At 38.3% G+C, this 16,429-nt stretch overlaps 1 protein-coding gene across 11 annotated transcripts in view; it reads left to right on the forward strand.

The window, feature by feature from the left end:
- SSBP2 (single stranded DNA binding protein 2) overlaps positions 1-16,429 on the forward strand; it is a 246,434-nt gene that overhangs the window by 180,452 nt on the left and 49,553 nt on the right. For all 11 annotated transcript variants that reach the window (XM_084801335.1, XM_084801329.1, XM_084801332.1 and 8 more), the window contains one exon: positions 14,773-14,832. In XM_084801335.1, coding sequence (XP_084657461.1) covers positions 14,773-14,832 — 60 coding nt within the window. The remainder of the gene's footprint in view (positions 1-14,772; positions 14,833-16,429) is intronic.

Here is a 16,429-nt window from a genome sequence, read left to right on the forward strand (position 1 = left end):
ACAGGCAGTGGCTAGCAGCAGACCAGGCTCCTCTAAGAAAGGAGCTTTGCAGCTACAGGGAAATCCCCAGCACACAGAGAAGCACTCGGCAGCCTCTGACCTCGGTTGTGTAGCGGCTGGATTCTGAAAGGCTGGTCCCTTCTCCTGCACCTTACGGTTGGGGGCTGTGAGAACACTTCATATTCTCGGGGAGAAGTGCAAAGCTTACTTGGCTGTAGCTAGAATAGAAGTCAGCAATAAAGAGATTAAAGTATTACGATTAAATGAAGAAAATTAATAATTTATAATTATCCTACTAGCTCTCTAAGCATGAGTAGAGTTGAGTTCGACTCACTCTATAAAAATTACAGTGAACATAGTTCTACTAAATAAACAAATCTTTTATTTCCATTTACACTGAAGAACAAGCCCTTTTTTTTTAATAGGTTTAACTTAAATTCATTAGCAAGTGACATTACTACAGAGTCTAAACGTATGAGTTCAAGACAAACACAACTAACTTTAATCTTAAAATCGGTAACTGTGATGAACACGTCAGTCATTTAATGCAGCCATTATGGAAAACAACCCTTAGATTACCGTCTTTCTCTGAAAGTTCGTTCCCACTTTACTAGTCACTTTCCTGTCATTTGACAAAATGCCTGGCAGAAAAAAAGTTAGTGGAGGGCATGTCTGTTTTGTCTCATAGCTTAAGCGGGACCATCTAGCACTGCAGGAAGCATGGCGGCTGTGGCAGCCCGGTCCATGGTGGCCGGAGCTCGCTGGTTGTCTGTTCACATCTCAGTAGACCAGGAGTTAGAAACAAGTGCACATGGCCATGGGCTTTATAGAAACCCTTAAGTGCCAGCAACCCGTCTCTGTCCCTCAGGCTGACTTCCTAAAGCTTCCACAGCCTCCCTAGACAGCACCATTTCTGGTACAAGATGTTCAAAAACAGGAGCCTCTGGGAAGCATTTCTGACTCAAGCTATGGCATCATTTAAACTTTGTATTTATTTAAATGGGAACTTCTGTTACTTAGTTAAGAGACCAATTAAGTGAAATTAGTGGGATTAGGTGGACATGCAAAAGGAAGTATCAATTTAGTTAAAACAAAGCCATCTAAAGTAGATACATTGTTGTTTACTGGAGTCTGTAGGAGGAGGGATTAGTATAAGAATCCCATAAACCCTCAGTGACACCTGTTGTAGAACCAGTGGATAATGTCAGAGCCATGCTCTTAAATCAAGACATCTGGCTGATTGGGACCAGAGGCTGCCCAGCAAGCTCAAGGTTGTTTTAGTAGGGAAAAAACTATAGTAAGGCATCAATAATCTTTTACGGATTTAATTCAGGAGATTCATGGTATACTAAGAAATTTTAATTATAAATGGTGTCAACCTGTTGTATATCTACATTTTTGTATGTGTATATTCATTTATTAAGTTCATTAGACCATTTTAGATGTTTAGACCATTTATGTACAGTGGTTAAAATAATTGAGTAAATAGTCTTTATGAAATAAAGGAAAATTAAACATTCTTTTGTGTTTTAAAAATCTAGATTATTAGTTCTGTCTGCTACCTTGTAAGAGTAGTATTTTGTGGGTTATAATATTCTCCCCTGACTCACAATAACTTAGAGAATATTTAAGTGAAGGCTATTTCTTATTTCTGAGAGGCGAGGGAGTGTTGTAATTGTTCTTCTTCCTCCTCTTTACTGTAGAAAACTTCTACAGTGGAAACTGAACCTTGCTTAGCCCTCTAGTACCTGGGCACATCTTTTATTGAAAAGCATGATGTGATCTTTTAATAGGTACTAATGTACACCCAAATCTGTAGCTAATGTGGGAAACACTTGTAAATATTTGATTTGAATGTACATCAACCTATAGGCTTGTTCATTTTCCTATGTATTACATTTTGCTACAGTTTTTATCTTGATACATTTATTATCTTATAGTCACTAAATCTTTAGCTTCCTTAACAGAAACTGTTATTATTAAAACTAATAATATATTGACGTTGGGTTGTAAAAGTAAGGCTTTGGTGTGATTACGGTTGTAAATATGTGTTGGAAGTAAGTGTACTAAGTAATTTAGTTTCAGGACCAGTGCTCATCCATAATTCTCATCAAAGTTGATCAGAACTCTGCTGTGCTAGCAGGCACCTTGCCGCAGGATTGTCAGCCCCTGTACAGGACCAGGGCAGTGATGGTAAAGCCGCTCTGCCATCTAGTGGCAGTGTAATGGTGTCTCTATGTTCGGATCTGTTTTACAGAGAATCTGCACTGTAGCAAGTGGCTGCTCTGGCCTAGTAATACCAAAAAAGAATTGAAGGAAGGAAAGAAGGAAAAGGAAGGGAGGATGGAAGGAAAGAAAGAAAAAGAAGGAAGACAGACAGATATGTCGTAGGGATTTTCCTGTTTCTTCTCAGGGTTATTGACTAGAAAAGGTTTGTCAGAAAAGACATAAACCAGCTAGGTGGGCTGCTCAGAGTAAAACAATATTGTCAATACTTTGAAAGAGAAAGAATCAAACATGAGAAAAACTTTTGTCTTTCTCTTGAGACTGAAAAGATAAAAAATGAAATGGTTTCATTTTGTTTTTACAAGCTCTATGTTAAAGGTTTCCTGCCAGTAAATATTTATTTACTTGATTTCTGCAAATAAGCCCCTGGTTTGAAGATGCCTTTACCTGTGTCTTGTGCTCTGCTGTTCCCCTCCTGAACCAGCCACACCAGCATCAGTACCACCTGTGTGTCCCCGCCCACTTAGACACCCGCTTGCCTTCCCAGGCCCATCCTGCTCTTCCCCTGGGCGCTGATCTTGCTGTTGCCCTTCCTCCCAGGCATCTGCCTTTCCCACTCTTCTGACGCTGTTTCAGAACCGAGCTTTTGGAAATACAATTCTAGAGACAGCCCTGTCCCACTCTCCAGAAGTTGTACATGTTCACCTAAATCTTACTGAGCTGGACGTTTCGTTAGTGTATCATTTCTTGGCATTGTTGAGTAGGGCAATGGGAATACCAAATATAATATAACACCTAACACACACACACACACACACACACACACACACACTTTTAAAACTCTGAGAGTAGTTGTATTTCCCAGAGTTAAATTCACCAGTTTGTATAGTGGAAGACAGGGAATACTGTTTATTTATCAAAGCTCAAACAGTGAAAATTAAACTTAAATTTCCAAAAAAAAAAAATACAGTTTTGAACAGGAAAGAATGGAGCACCTGGGCACCTTCCCTTGTGCAAAGATAAAAACCGGAAAATGCAGAGGTGCCTGATGGCTGGCCGCTGGCTCTGGGAGCACTGCCCTAAAGGCCCGGTGGTAGTTTCTTTCTTTCTTTCTTTCTTTTTTTTTTTCTTTCTTTTCTTTGCAACCTATGACTTTATTTCAAGAGTTCTTCAGCAGCAGTTTCTTTAGCAGCCTTTCTCTCTTCCCGCATCCTCCGCTTCTGCTTTGCCAGGTACTTTCTTGACGAGTAATCGGCTCCCAAGTCAAAGGAGCGGTAATAGTCTCTAGTCTCAGCCAAACCTCTCAGCGCGAGTAACACTTTTTAAAGCCACAATCCAGAAAACAAAAAGCCCTGCAGCATTTTCTGGATGGAGAAGGAGCAGAAGAGGAACTGTTGTTGGCTGGTGGGTGGCTACCTGTGTCTTCCAGTTGCAGCACAGGGAACGTGCCTGTTAGGAAGCCAGTGATCATCAAAGGGAGTACTTCATCGTCAGACTGGCCATCTGGGCAGGGTGCTTTCCTTGCACTTTTTCTTACTCCTGGAAGTCAAGGGATCAACATAGATGGAGTAGAATTCCTAGGATTTTTGGTGGTTGTTGTTGCTTTGTTTTTTTACGCAGAATTTTATAAAATGTAATTGGGAAAACACTGGCTGAGAGGCTGATGGCAGCATGTGTTGTGCCCAGTGCCCACGCTCTTCTTTTTCTTTTTCAAGATAGAGTTACGTGTGTTGCTCATGGTTGCACCTGCACCACGCCTCTTGCCTCAGCCACCATACCACTGCCATTATAGGTTTGTGGCACGAATCCCTGGTGTGTGTCTCTCTTCTCTCTCCCTTTCTCTTCCATTTTTAAAATTTGCAACATCTAAGTTGACGCACATACCTTTAATCTCAGCATTCGGGAGGCAGAGGCAGGCAGATTGCTGTGAGTTCAAGGCCAGCCTGGTCTACTCAGCGAGTCCAGGACAGCCAAGGCTACACAGAGAAACCCTGTCTTGAAAGAACAGGAAAAAAGTATATGTTAAAATCTTTATTACTTTTTAAAATTGGCACATACTGATATTTATTTTTATAAGATAATATAATTTATATTAGTATAGTATTTATTAACATATTATTTATGTATAAAATATTATATATTATAATATATAATATTAAAATAATATGTCATTTTAATATAATACTATATTAAATTTATTAAATGTTAATATAATATATTAAATTTATTAAAATATTTATATAATATAATTTATTATATTTATATATAATATGAATATATAATATATGAATTCCTTGATAAGGAAATATAATTTATATTATTTTATATAATATTCAAATTAGGGTAAAATACCTATATCAAATATTTGTTATTTTTTTCATGGTGAAAGAGTTCAGATGCTGTTGTAGGCTTTTATGACATTCATGAGCTGTAATCTGCAGTCTACTCTATACCCCAGACATGTTTTCTTTTTTCCTCAAATACAACTCACTACCTGTTGTGCAGTTTTCCCCCTCTATCCCCCTTCTAAGTACATGAAAAAAATCAAAATACTTGCAACTTTAATCTAGAAATCCATAAAAATGGTACAGGTTTATCATGATGTACTCCCCTCCCCCTTCCCCTGAAATCCACAACAAGCTCTTGCGTGTTTCTTGACATTTCTGTTGTACTTCCTGTTGGATTTCCCTCCCCCTTCTTTCTGTCTTCTTTTTTTCTTTGCTAATGGGAGTCGACTCAAAGCCTCCTTCTTGGTAGCTCAGAGAATCTTCCAGTGAGCTATATTTATAGCTACCCTTTTATTTTGATCTTGAAACAGCATCTCACTATATTGCCTAACCTGGCCTCTAAAATACCATATAACCTGGATTGACCTGAAACTAGCAGAAATCCTCCTGCCTCAGACTGCAGAGTGCTGGGATTACAGGTGTGCACAGCCATGTTTATCTCCTGTGTTTCGTTGCATTTGTGGTTCTGTGAGTGGAGGCCACACAGCTGCAGGCATACTGGGCAGGTGCTCTACCCCTGAGCTTTATCTGGGCCAATTTCTTAACAAGTATATTAATTTCTCAGCATGGGCATTTTGAAGGACACTACTGAATCAGTAGAAATGTCACAAGAATACCAAGATAGCACCAATATTGGTTTTTGTTGTTGTTGTTGTTGTTCTTTAAGGAAAAGTTAAAGTATTGCATAAAACTTAACTTTAAAAAATTATACAGTATATTTTGATCATAATCTTTAGTCTCCCCAAACTCTTCCCAGATCCTGCCTACCCACTCAACTTCACATTCATTCATAGTCAGTCTCTCTCTCTCTCTCTCTCTCTCTCTCTCTCTCTCTCTCTCTCTCTCTCTCTCTCCTCCCCCTGTGTCTCCCTGTCTCTTAAAACAAACCAAAACAAAAATAACAGGAAAATAACAAATCAACACAAAACCAAAATCAAAAAAGACACACAAAATCAAAAACAAAAGAAAAACAATAAGAGCGAGAGAGAAAATCAATAGACAAAAGGCACACAAACAAACAAATATGGAGTCTGCTTAATATTGACCGAGTATTCCTTCCTGGGAATGGGCCTGCCCTAGAGTGTTGTTGGTATACGCAGTGTACCATTGGCAGAAACTGATTTTCCCTTTCCTAGCAGGTCTCCATTGCAAAGAGATTCTTGGTTAGGCATGGTACTTTGTGCCCAGTTCCCCTTCTCAGACACATTCTGGACTTTCGATTGGTTTGACCTTCTGCAGGTGTTGCGTGTGCTGTTATGGTCTCTGAGCTCAGGTGTGCATCAGTTCCACTGTGTTTGAAAGGTGCTGTTTCTTGGTGTCATTTACCGCCTCTGGGACATACAGTCTCCCTGCCTCCTCTTCTACATAGTTCCCTGAGCCTTGAGAGTAGGAATTTGCTGAAGACATGTGATTTAGGACTGAATGCCCCAAAGGCCCTCGCTCTGCACATTCTTCTGTTGTGGCCGTCTTGTTCCTTTTCATCTGCTGAGGGAAGTTTTTCTGATGAGGCTTGAGCAATACTCCATAATGTGGGTGTAGTTATGTGCCATTAGGAGTCACTTCATGGCCCTGTTCCTTTAGGAGAGTAATAGGGTTAAGTTTTCCTCCTAGGCCCATGGCCCATCCAGTCTTGGGTTCTTAGTCATTTCAGTCATGTACCAGTTCCATCTCAGTGAGTGCGTCTGAAATCCAGTCAGAAAGTGGCCACTTCCATAACGTTTGTGTCACTGTGGCACAAGTACATCTGTGGGTAGGTCACTGTCGTAGGTTGCAAAGTTTGTAGCTGATGACATTGGTGATTACTTTTCTTCTCTGGTACCACAAAAAGTGCCTTTCGGCACCATGAATGCTAGTCTAGTGTGTAGGTGAAGCTTCTAGTTGGGCACTAGCCCGGTATCTCCATGTTTGATGACCTAAGTAAGTCGTGTCTTCAGCAGTAGGGCCTTACCATCAGTTGATGGAGAGTAAGTAACCAAAACGCCTCGCTGATAGCCTGAGGTGTTTGGAGGGGGTCAAAGGGATCCCTTTGGCCAACAACTCAACAAGATATAGCCCATTCCTGACACCGGAAGTTTTACTTGGTGGCATAAGATGTCTAGTTGTGGTTTTGTCTCCCCAGCGTATGATGGTTTAAATTCCTTTCTTATGTGTGCATATTTTAGGAAGCTTCTGGAGGTTTCCATACAGCTTTTCAGATGACTGTAGTGTTAGTTCTCCTCCTTTTCCTTCTGTTACCCTCCCCTTCCCCACCTCCCCACCTAGTGTTTCTACTCCAACGTCTCCTTCATCTCTTTATAACACTATACTCTATTTTTCCTTCCTAGGAAGATCTCCTCCCCCTGCCCCCCCACTGCTTCCTCACTAGTTACCTAGCCTCTGTTGTTATTCATGTTGAAACATACGTAAAGCTTAAAAACTAACATCCACGTGCAAGATAAAATAGAAAAATTTGCGTTTTGGGTGTGTGTTGTCTCACTTAGGATAATTGTTTGTAGCACCATTCATTTACCTGAAAGTTTAGCTTTTAAAGAGAGTGATTCGAAGCTATAAACCCGAATAGTTTATTTTCATAATCAGATATGTATTAAAGGCAATCAGTCCGTTGTTTCCTTAGTACCACACACCAAAAAGTATATGTCTGTGTATACTTATAAATTGACACAAGTGAATAGCTAATTTTTACAGAATACTGTTCAATCATTCATGTATATGTATGTTATATATATGAGGACATCGCAGTCCTCGCCCACAATCCAGAAGTCTGTAGCACGTACCTATATACAGTGTTTGCATGGTAATAGAGTACTTGAGACGCACTCTCATCTTTTTGAAAAGGCCCATAATGTAAGTGACCAATTTTGATGTTTAGAATAAATCCATAAATAATCATCCTGCTTGTAACTGCTGTATGGGATTAGCTTGCCAAAAACACATCAAAGAAACTAGATCTGCTACTACTTTACAGTTATTTTAATTAAGTGTTGATGATGATAGAATATCTAGGATGCGTGGAAGATGGCCCACCTACTTAGGCTGATCAGCAGAATATGCCAGCACAAGTGTGTCATCTGTGAGCTAAATTAGTTTAGTACTAGTTGGAATTAAAATGTGCTAATCAAGAGTGTCTTATTCACTGGGGTGATGGAAATGCTCATGAAAAACAGAGAAGACACTAAACAAATTAAGATGAGTAAATTGTAAGAAATCTTTAGATTCAGTTATATATATAATTTATGCATCATTACTTTTCTCTAGAAAACCCAAGCATTGCATGGAATTATAAAAATTTGTAAACATCTGTCTATAAAGTATGACTAAGATAAAAATAAGTCACACTTCACTAATGATTTTGAAAATAATATCCCTTAGTAGTATTTATTATTCATGTTATATAACTTCAAAAGAGTTCACATACTAAAGTTTAGTAAAAACTTACTTGTAAGTAAAATATAGAGTAGGAATATACATAGAAAAGATCATATAAAGACAATTTAATTAATAAAATAGATGTACCGTAACAAAAATAGTATTTTTTTAAAAAAAGCATATCGTCCTTTGGTTAAACCTTGTAGTGAATATATTTTGATGCATTGTTAGAACTATGAATAATTGTGTCCTGACACTTTTTTTCTAAAAGTATGTTTTATAGGCTGTAGAGTAATCTTATGTTATAAAATTATGCTGGACTCAGGATCTGCTTAATACATTACATTAACAAAACTATAAAAAAAGATTAAAACTAGGTTATGCACTGGTTCCTCAGGATGATATATAAATACTTAATCATTATATTGTTAACAAAAACATTGAAAACAATTCATACTTTTCCAGAGTAGGTTTCATCTACATCTCACATTTTTTGGTGTAGTTGTTATGATCTATAAACTGTATCTTAAAAAGTAACCTTTTTCTCATGTGTCTTTTATGCTAAAGATAATATATTTTAAGAGGACAAAATATTTAATATCCATACTGAAATGTTGACTCTTAGGGGAAATAAAATGCATTGTTGAAAACAGGCTTCTAAGATCAAACTTAAGACAGATAAGCTTTTGAAATGTTTTGATGGCTGGAGAGATGGCTCAGGTGGTCTAAGTGCCAGACTTCAATGCCCAGAACCCACATGCCATCAGCTGCATGCTACGGCACACACTTGTATTCAGCACTGGGGTAGTGGAGGCAGGCGGAACCCTGGGGCTTGCTGTACAGCCTTGCCTCTGTGGTGAGTTCCAGGCCAGTGAGAGGCCCTTGCTCAAAGAGGTGGGCAGCTCCAAGGTCATTCACTGACCTACACACACACACACACACACACACACACACACACACACACGCACGCAAGGAAGCATGCACAATGCACCCACACAAATAAATAAATACACATACGAACAAAAAGTAAGATGAATTAAAATAAAATGTTTCACTATAAAAATAAAAAGGGATCCTATTTATAAACAAGGCACTAGATGAGCTGGTTAGCCAAGTGGTTGTGCTATACAGACTATCGATTTTTCTGATGACCTAGCACTCCAGGAATTGTTGCAAACCCCGAAAAGCAATAGTAGAAAATAGAAGGCCTTTTTAGTCAATCTAGATTGTAATCCTTCTGCGTATTGTTAATATGGATATTGTCAGTATAACTTTGGGCTATCTCTTTGTTCTTTCTGGGCTACTTAGAAGACAATTATTTATCTTATTTAGGCAGTATATTTATTTCTATCTGGGCATACTTTTCATGTATATTCTAGCTAAACCAGATATATTGTCCCAGTGGTCTGGTCTGCTCTTTACAATATCAGTAGACACCATGTATTTTTTTTTTTTTAACAAGACAAGTAAATTGACCTGGTGAGATCTCATACAAAGCAACCAGCTTTGTTTCCTCTTTAGTAAGTTCTGACTCCTCCATCGATGCTGTTCATGACTCAGTTTCTGAGGAACATAGGAACAACCAAATATTTGCTGGTGTTCCTGCCTCATTTTCTCCCTGGAAGGCACTGCCTGTTGCTTTTCTTTCCTGGAGAGCTTCGTAAGTTACCCTGTTCTAATCAACAGCTTTATTATAATGATAACACTCTTCTAATAATACTATGTCCATTTACTGCTCCCCACTACGTTCTAGTCTCCATCACCATTTGTCTTAAAAACAAATTAAACATGCCCAAAATTGCGTACAAACACTCACACACACACACACACACACACGCGCACACACACACACACAGAGAGAGAGAGAGAGAGAGAGAGAGAGAGAGAGAGAGAGAGAGAGAGAGAGAGTCAAAATTCTATTCAAAATGTCGAAGGAAAAAAGAGGAAGAACTTGTTAAATGGTTTTATTTCAATTATGGCATTTCTTTTAGTCTGGTGACTCAAGACCACACGCTTATTAGTCTTTATATCACTTGCTTACTGGACACACTGCTGCCCTTTCAGCTTTTCATGTTTGAGTGGTGGCTGGGGGAAAGACCTCCACATTAAGTGAATGGTCGCACATTGCTGGCGGCCTGTGAGGAAATGCTGAGGCTAGCAGTTCGTGGCTGGCTGGTCATAAGAATGAAGCCTGTGTCCATGCTATTCCGTTCTGGGAGCAGAACCAGAGGTAGGAAAAGTAAAATGGCGGTTAAGGAATTTGATTGTTGGTTTCTTCCTGTATAAAGTGATTGATTAATGAATCCTAAAAAATAAAATATATCAAAAATCATATTAAGAAAGATCATATAGGTCATATTTTATTATAAATGTAACAGAAAGAATAAGGAACAAATGATAATCAGAAAAGTAGTTAAAATTATAATTTTTGGTAGAACAGAAAATAATAATCCATTAAAAGTTAATGACATTTATTCTTAATTTATGATTCCAAATGGCAAAATTGCTCTGAAAGATCCCTTGGCTACAATGAATCTGTTTTTGTTAGATATTGTGATTTTTTTTCCATTTTGTCATTGCATAGTTAGTGATTTCTTAATAGTGTATATTTATGTTCTTCTTACTCTCCATTAGCCCATTTCTGTTAGTTTAGTTGGCTTGGGCTGCTATAATGAAAATACTGTGCATTAGGTGATTTAGGCAACAAACTTACCCTTCAGAGTCCTGATGTCAAGAATCTTCAAGATCCAGGAGCTGGGCTGAGGATGGTCCAGTTAGTAGAGTGTGAGTGGTGTGCGTGAAGTAAACTTGATCTATTAGCACCCAACTGGCCTGACACGGTGGCACACACCTAAAATCCCAGCCCTAAGCAGGTGGTGGCCGGAGAAACCTAAACTCTTCAGCTCTATAGTAAGCTTGAAAAACTAATCTGAGTTATAAATACCCTACCTCCAAAAATAAAACAGGAGAACAGTCGTCTCTCTGTGCCCCTATTTAGAGACAACAAACTATTCAGGAAAGCTCTACCCTCCAGAAAGATTCCCCACAGGCCTCATCTTCAAATAGTTTCGCACTGGGCATCCAGTTTCATCATAGGAATAATGTGGCGACACAGACAGCCAAGGCACATGCCAACAGCAGGAGCATGCCTACAAGGACAGCTCCCCTGGAGCGCTGCAAGTCAGACCATCATGTGTGACAAAGAACCTCACCCCATACGTGTGGCCCGGTTTGGAAACTTGAAAAATCCTTGTCTCAATTTTCAGTCACTCAGAACTGCATGTTTGATCCAGTAAGGATGGCACAATGTTGTTTTCAGGGAAGATACAGATTAAAGTATTATTTTCTTTGAGCTTTCATTGGTACTTGACATTTGGTGAAGAGAACATTCTATTTGTTCCAAACTAGAGGGCTGATGCACAGAACGTTTCTCCAGAAAATTATTTCTCAGTTTAATTATAACATTGTGAGCCTTGGCGAATTCCATGCAGAGAGCAGTGACCTTTATCTGCTGTGTTCAGGGAGAAATCCAATCACCTAGAACCTGTGCCCTTGTGAGTGTCCAGCATGTTACGTGTCACATGAGGGATTTCATTCGGCACATCCCCAGATTTCCTAGCTCCCCTCTTTTGTCCCCCGGCCAACCTTCAATACGTCATAACAAAGGACACTATTGTTAAGAGTATTTCTTCCTTAACCACGTTTCTTTTCTTCTACAAAACGTGGTAATTTTCTCCAACTCCTTGATAAACATGGCTTGTGCCTTCGAAGCCATGCCTTTGTCCTCAGCCCCTGCCGACTTGTACATTCTTCAGAGTCTATAGCTGCACAGTATACTAATCTCCATACTTAAAGGCAAAGTAGAAAGGACTTATCCTGGAATTATAAATCTCTTGTTTTGTAAAGGATTTTAAAATTCATCTGGTTCAACTTCTCCATTTTAAGGTTAAGAAAACTGCAACCCCCAGAGCTTATAGCTCAAGGCCATGCTACTAATTAGTGAGGCTACAAATACTAGCATGCAAGCTCTTGACTCACACACAGATTTTTTTTCACATACATTATAAATAACTTTTCCCAGGGATTTGATGTCCTATTTAAATCAAAAAACCAAAATGAAACAAAAAAACAAATAGCCTCAGATACAAAGAATAAGCTTATTTTCAGAGCTAAGAAGTCTTTGAAGACTGTGCTTGTCCTAAATTACAGCATGTCTATTAACACATGTACCTAATATTGCTGATAGATATACTCTGGCCTAGATCAGTACTTTACCACAGCATATTTTAATTTGACTTTCTAAAAGTGACGTACAGGTGCCAGTATAGAGTTCTCTCCAATGATCCAGGGCAGACAATTTAGTGCTTTGGTGCTGTGTTTCCATAAGCTAACTCATTAGACACTTAAGACTTGGATGGCTGTCTAGCTAAGGTATAGTTAGGTTTGGCCTAAACATTTAGGATTTATCCCAGCACTGATTATTTTTTAACAGTACGTTCACTGAAGCATTCTTTATAATTTAGATAGAAATGTTTTTATACATCTAAATTAGCTAGATTTTATGTCCTGCATGCTCTATAGAGATTCCTATGTGGCGTCTTCCCACCTGCCTCCTTCTTTCCTGCATCCCTCTATTTGATCCTTCTTTCCTTTACAAAAACACAAAGTGAATTTTTTTTTGAGGACAGCATATGAGTAAATAAACTGTCTAAACCAGAATTTGTCTCTCCCAACATAAAATACTACAAGCATCTGTATGCCCATAGGCACTGCATACAACGACCCTGCTCCCTCATGGTAACTTCTGTACGGCAGGCAGAACGTACACATCATCTCATCCAAATGCACTGGTTCATAATTCAGTCTATCAGAGATCAAATAATCCATGAAGTTAACACGCTACCATTTTTTCACATTAGGTTAACATACCAGTCTCAAGTACTATGTTTCCAACAAGGCACTGAATAGTTATTTCAGCATTTGGTATTTAGTGGTAATTTTCACATTGTTGACCTGTACTCCATTTCCAAAAGATTTTTAGTAAGTTGGTATTGCATCTGGAATGTATGAATACATCAGGAGAAGTCACTTTGTAAAGAAAGACAACTATCATAAAACTAATACTACAGTATCTAATTATTAAAGTTAGAGTTGAGTCCGGAATTTAAACTTGTAATTATGTAAGTAACATTGGATAATTTAGAAAAGAAATAATGAAAGGACCAGAGCCTGGACATTGATGTGAACTCTATCTAGCAACACTGTGTCACTTACTTACCAGTTCGCTTTGGAAGAGCTTCCCCAAGAAAGCTGACTCGGGCCACATCCATGAGAGTTAAGCCTTCTATAATCAACTTCCTTAAAACAGAAAAGTCTACTTACATTCTAGCAGCTGGAGGTAAACTCTATTACCTCAACAGTCGGCCACTTCCGCCCAATAAAACGATCTCCAGGGAGCACAGTGACACACAGAGCCCAGAGAGCAGAAGCAAACTGTTTGCTCATTGTAAACTTCACTTTGTTCACTTCCTGGACTGCAAAATACACTATAGGAGTGAATCTGCGTGGCAGATATGTCTTGAGATTTGCTGCGGACCAAATTTCATATTCCTAAAAGACATAAATTCAGGGTTCAGTTATGTAAAAATGTTATAAACAGTTTATATCTACTTTCCATTTATTAAATTGATTCTCAGTATATACTAAACTAATCTTAATGTTTTAATTAATATGCATCCCACTAAAAATAAGTACTTGCTTATTTTATATGTAAAGGAACTTATATTTAAGTAACTATATTAATACATAAATAAGCAAAATTATAATTATTCTGCTAGTTTTTAAAAAGTATGATAAAATAGAAATTTTGAGTAATTTCATGACCTTTTAGAAATGAGCACCCAAGTCTAAGTAACTAGGTTTTGGGCACTCACCTAATAGGCTCTGGCTACAAAGACAGTCCATATGCCCAGGTTCCTACTAAAAGATTTAACCCAACTTAGAGAAACCTTTGATTCAGCCAACAACATAAATTAATGTGACTTTGAAAAGAAGACCATTTTTATTTTATTTAAATGTATATATTCTTCAGAATATAATATAATCAACATATGGAAAGAAGTTTTACCTTTAAAGTTTATTGTTAACTTTATAATAAACTCATAATGGGAAAAGGCCAACAAAGTGCTTTTGACTATAGACAACAACCCTTAGAGAGCGAAGTTTGCAGCCTTATGTAGAACAGAAATAGGGAGTGAAATTTGATAACTTTAAATTTTTTATTAAAACTGATAATAAATATTTGTAATTTGTTCAAAAGTTTACTCAGAACATATCTTATATAATGCAATAACCATCAAACCTCCTTTTCAGACAGTTATTGGGACTAATTTACCTGATTCTTTAACTTGTCTTTGGCAATTAGATATCATTATCTTAGAAATTCATATTTTTAATTGCTGTAGTTAATCATCTTTGATGTTTTCACATTTCCTTTGGAAAATTTCCAGATGTTCTGCAAAATAAAAATCAGGATAACACTTTTGGAAGCTTTTATTCTGCTGAAAACAGCCACATAGGAAAATGAATTGATGTGTGATGTTTTTAAGTAGTTTGCTTTTAGATTTGTGTTTGCATTGTTCTGATTTTTGGTTTGTTTGTTTGTCTTCAATAGCCTTTTATGTCCCCTCGGTACCCTGGAGGCCCAAGGCCCCCCTTGAGGATACCTAATCAGGTAAGATTTATGTGCTACTTAAAACGTTTAAAAAGATCTTGAACGCATCAGCAGTGTGTTTGGTGTTATCCCTCCCGACTGCTGCTTCAGGTACTGTGTAATCTCCTTGAAGGTTCCTAGGCAGCTTTGCGCTGACGGGCCTTTTTGTTAAGTGTTGTTGGGACACGGTAACACGCGTGTCCCCCTGCTTGTCCATGACTCTCCACACACATTCATACATTTAAGGAGTCACACTGTATTATCTGGCTTGCAACCCTGCAAGATTTACAACCTGCCTACTTCCAGAAAATGATTGCCTGACCTGTGCAGCTAACTTTGGTAAATGTTGGTCATCTTCTCAGAGAAATTTTTTTATAGCATACTTCAGTTTATTTTCATGTGCTATAAAACTCATATACATTGTGCCTTGTTACAGTGGCATGTCAGATAAGTAATTAGATAAACATTAGACTTAGCCTAGGATGTTTTTAACCAACATCATAAGTTCTTATTTACTAAAAAGAATAAAGCACATTTTTTTATTTGTAAAAAGTTTATAGTTTAGTTTGAGGATGTGGGTGATGTGCATACTTGTACAAGAAGAAATTAAATGATTAACAGTATGTCATTTGCTCAGTCATTTGTGTAGTTCCGTTTTATCTCAAAATAAAATAAAATCATTTAAATTCACTTTCCCACTCTTTTATTTCTGCACATTTCACCGTGAAAAATGGAACAAGAAGGTTGCCGTTACTGATTCACTTGTCCTAACAGAATTTTGGCTCTCTCATCACAGTCTTATTGATAATTATGCCAGGCCAGGCATAGCGGCATATAACTTTAATTTCAGCACTTGGGATGTAGTGGTTGGTGGAAGCAGGTGGGTCTCTTTGAGTTTGAGGCCGGCATGGTCTACACAGTGAGTTCCATAGCAACCAGAGAAATAATGCTGTGCCGAGTGCGGGGAGTGATAGCAGCCAGGCTCACCTCCCGAGGGGAAAGAAACTTAAGGAGAAACCAGCACTGGCTTGTCTAGTAGTTTGATGCCTAGCAGTCCCCATGTCAGCAACTAGAGCCTTTTCACCTCCAGGATGAATGTGCATTCGGTTTCTTGGAGCAGAGAACAGGCCATGAAACAGGACCGAGACCTCCTACACAGATGCCAAGGTTGCCAGCATGTGGGAATCTTGCTGTTCTCTGTAGATGAACCTGGGTGTATCCACGGATATACTTATACGGGGGTCTGAGCCTTTTAATTTTCATTATGCCTTCTGTTGGAATCTTCATAGTGTTTCAAATATTCAATCCCTAGCTTTGTGTATTGCGTAGGTCTAAGAAAGTCCTGAAAGTTTCAATTAGGAAACTGTGAGATTCTAGTCTAAATGCCTTATTAAAAATACCTTTGTCCTGTTGTTATGATGAGAACATGATGTAACTATTAGAATTCATGTGAAGCCATTTCAGAGTCATGTATAAGATACTGTGTCGGGGGCAGGCATGAGGACGGTAATGGAATCCCAAGGACCATCTGGACACTGGGTTCGATCACTACCCGTAGTCCTGACGCTCTAGAGGTATAGAACGGGAAATCTTCAAGGCAAGCTGACCAGCTAGACTA

Source organism: Acomys minous (genome assembly GCF_964271855.1).
Source record: "Acomys minous genome assembly, chromosome: 11".
NCBI lineage: Eukaryota > Metazoa > Chordata > Mammalia > Rodentia > Muridae > Acomys > Acomys minous.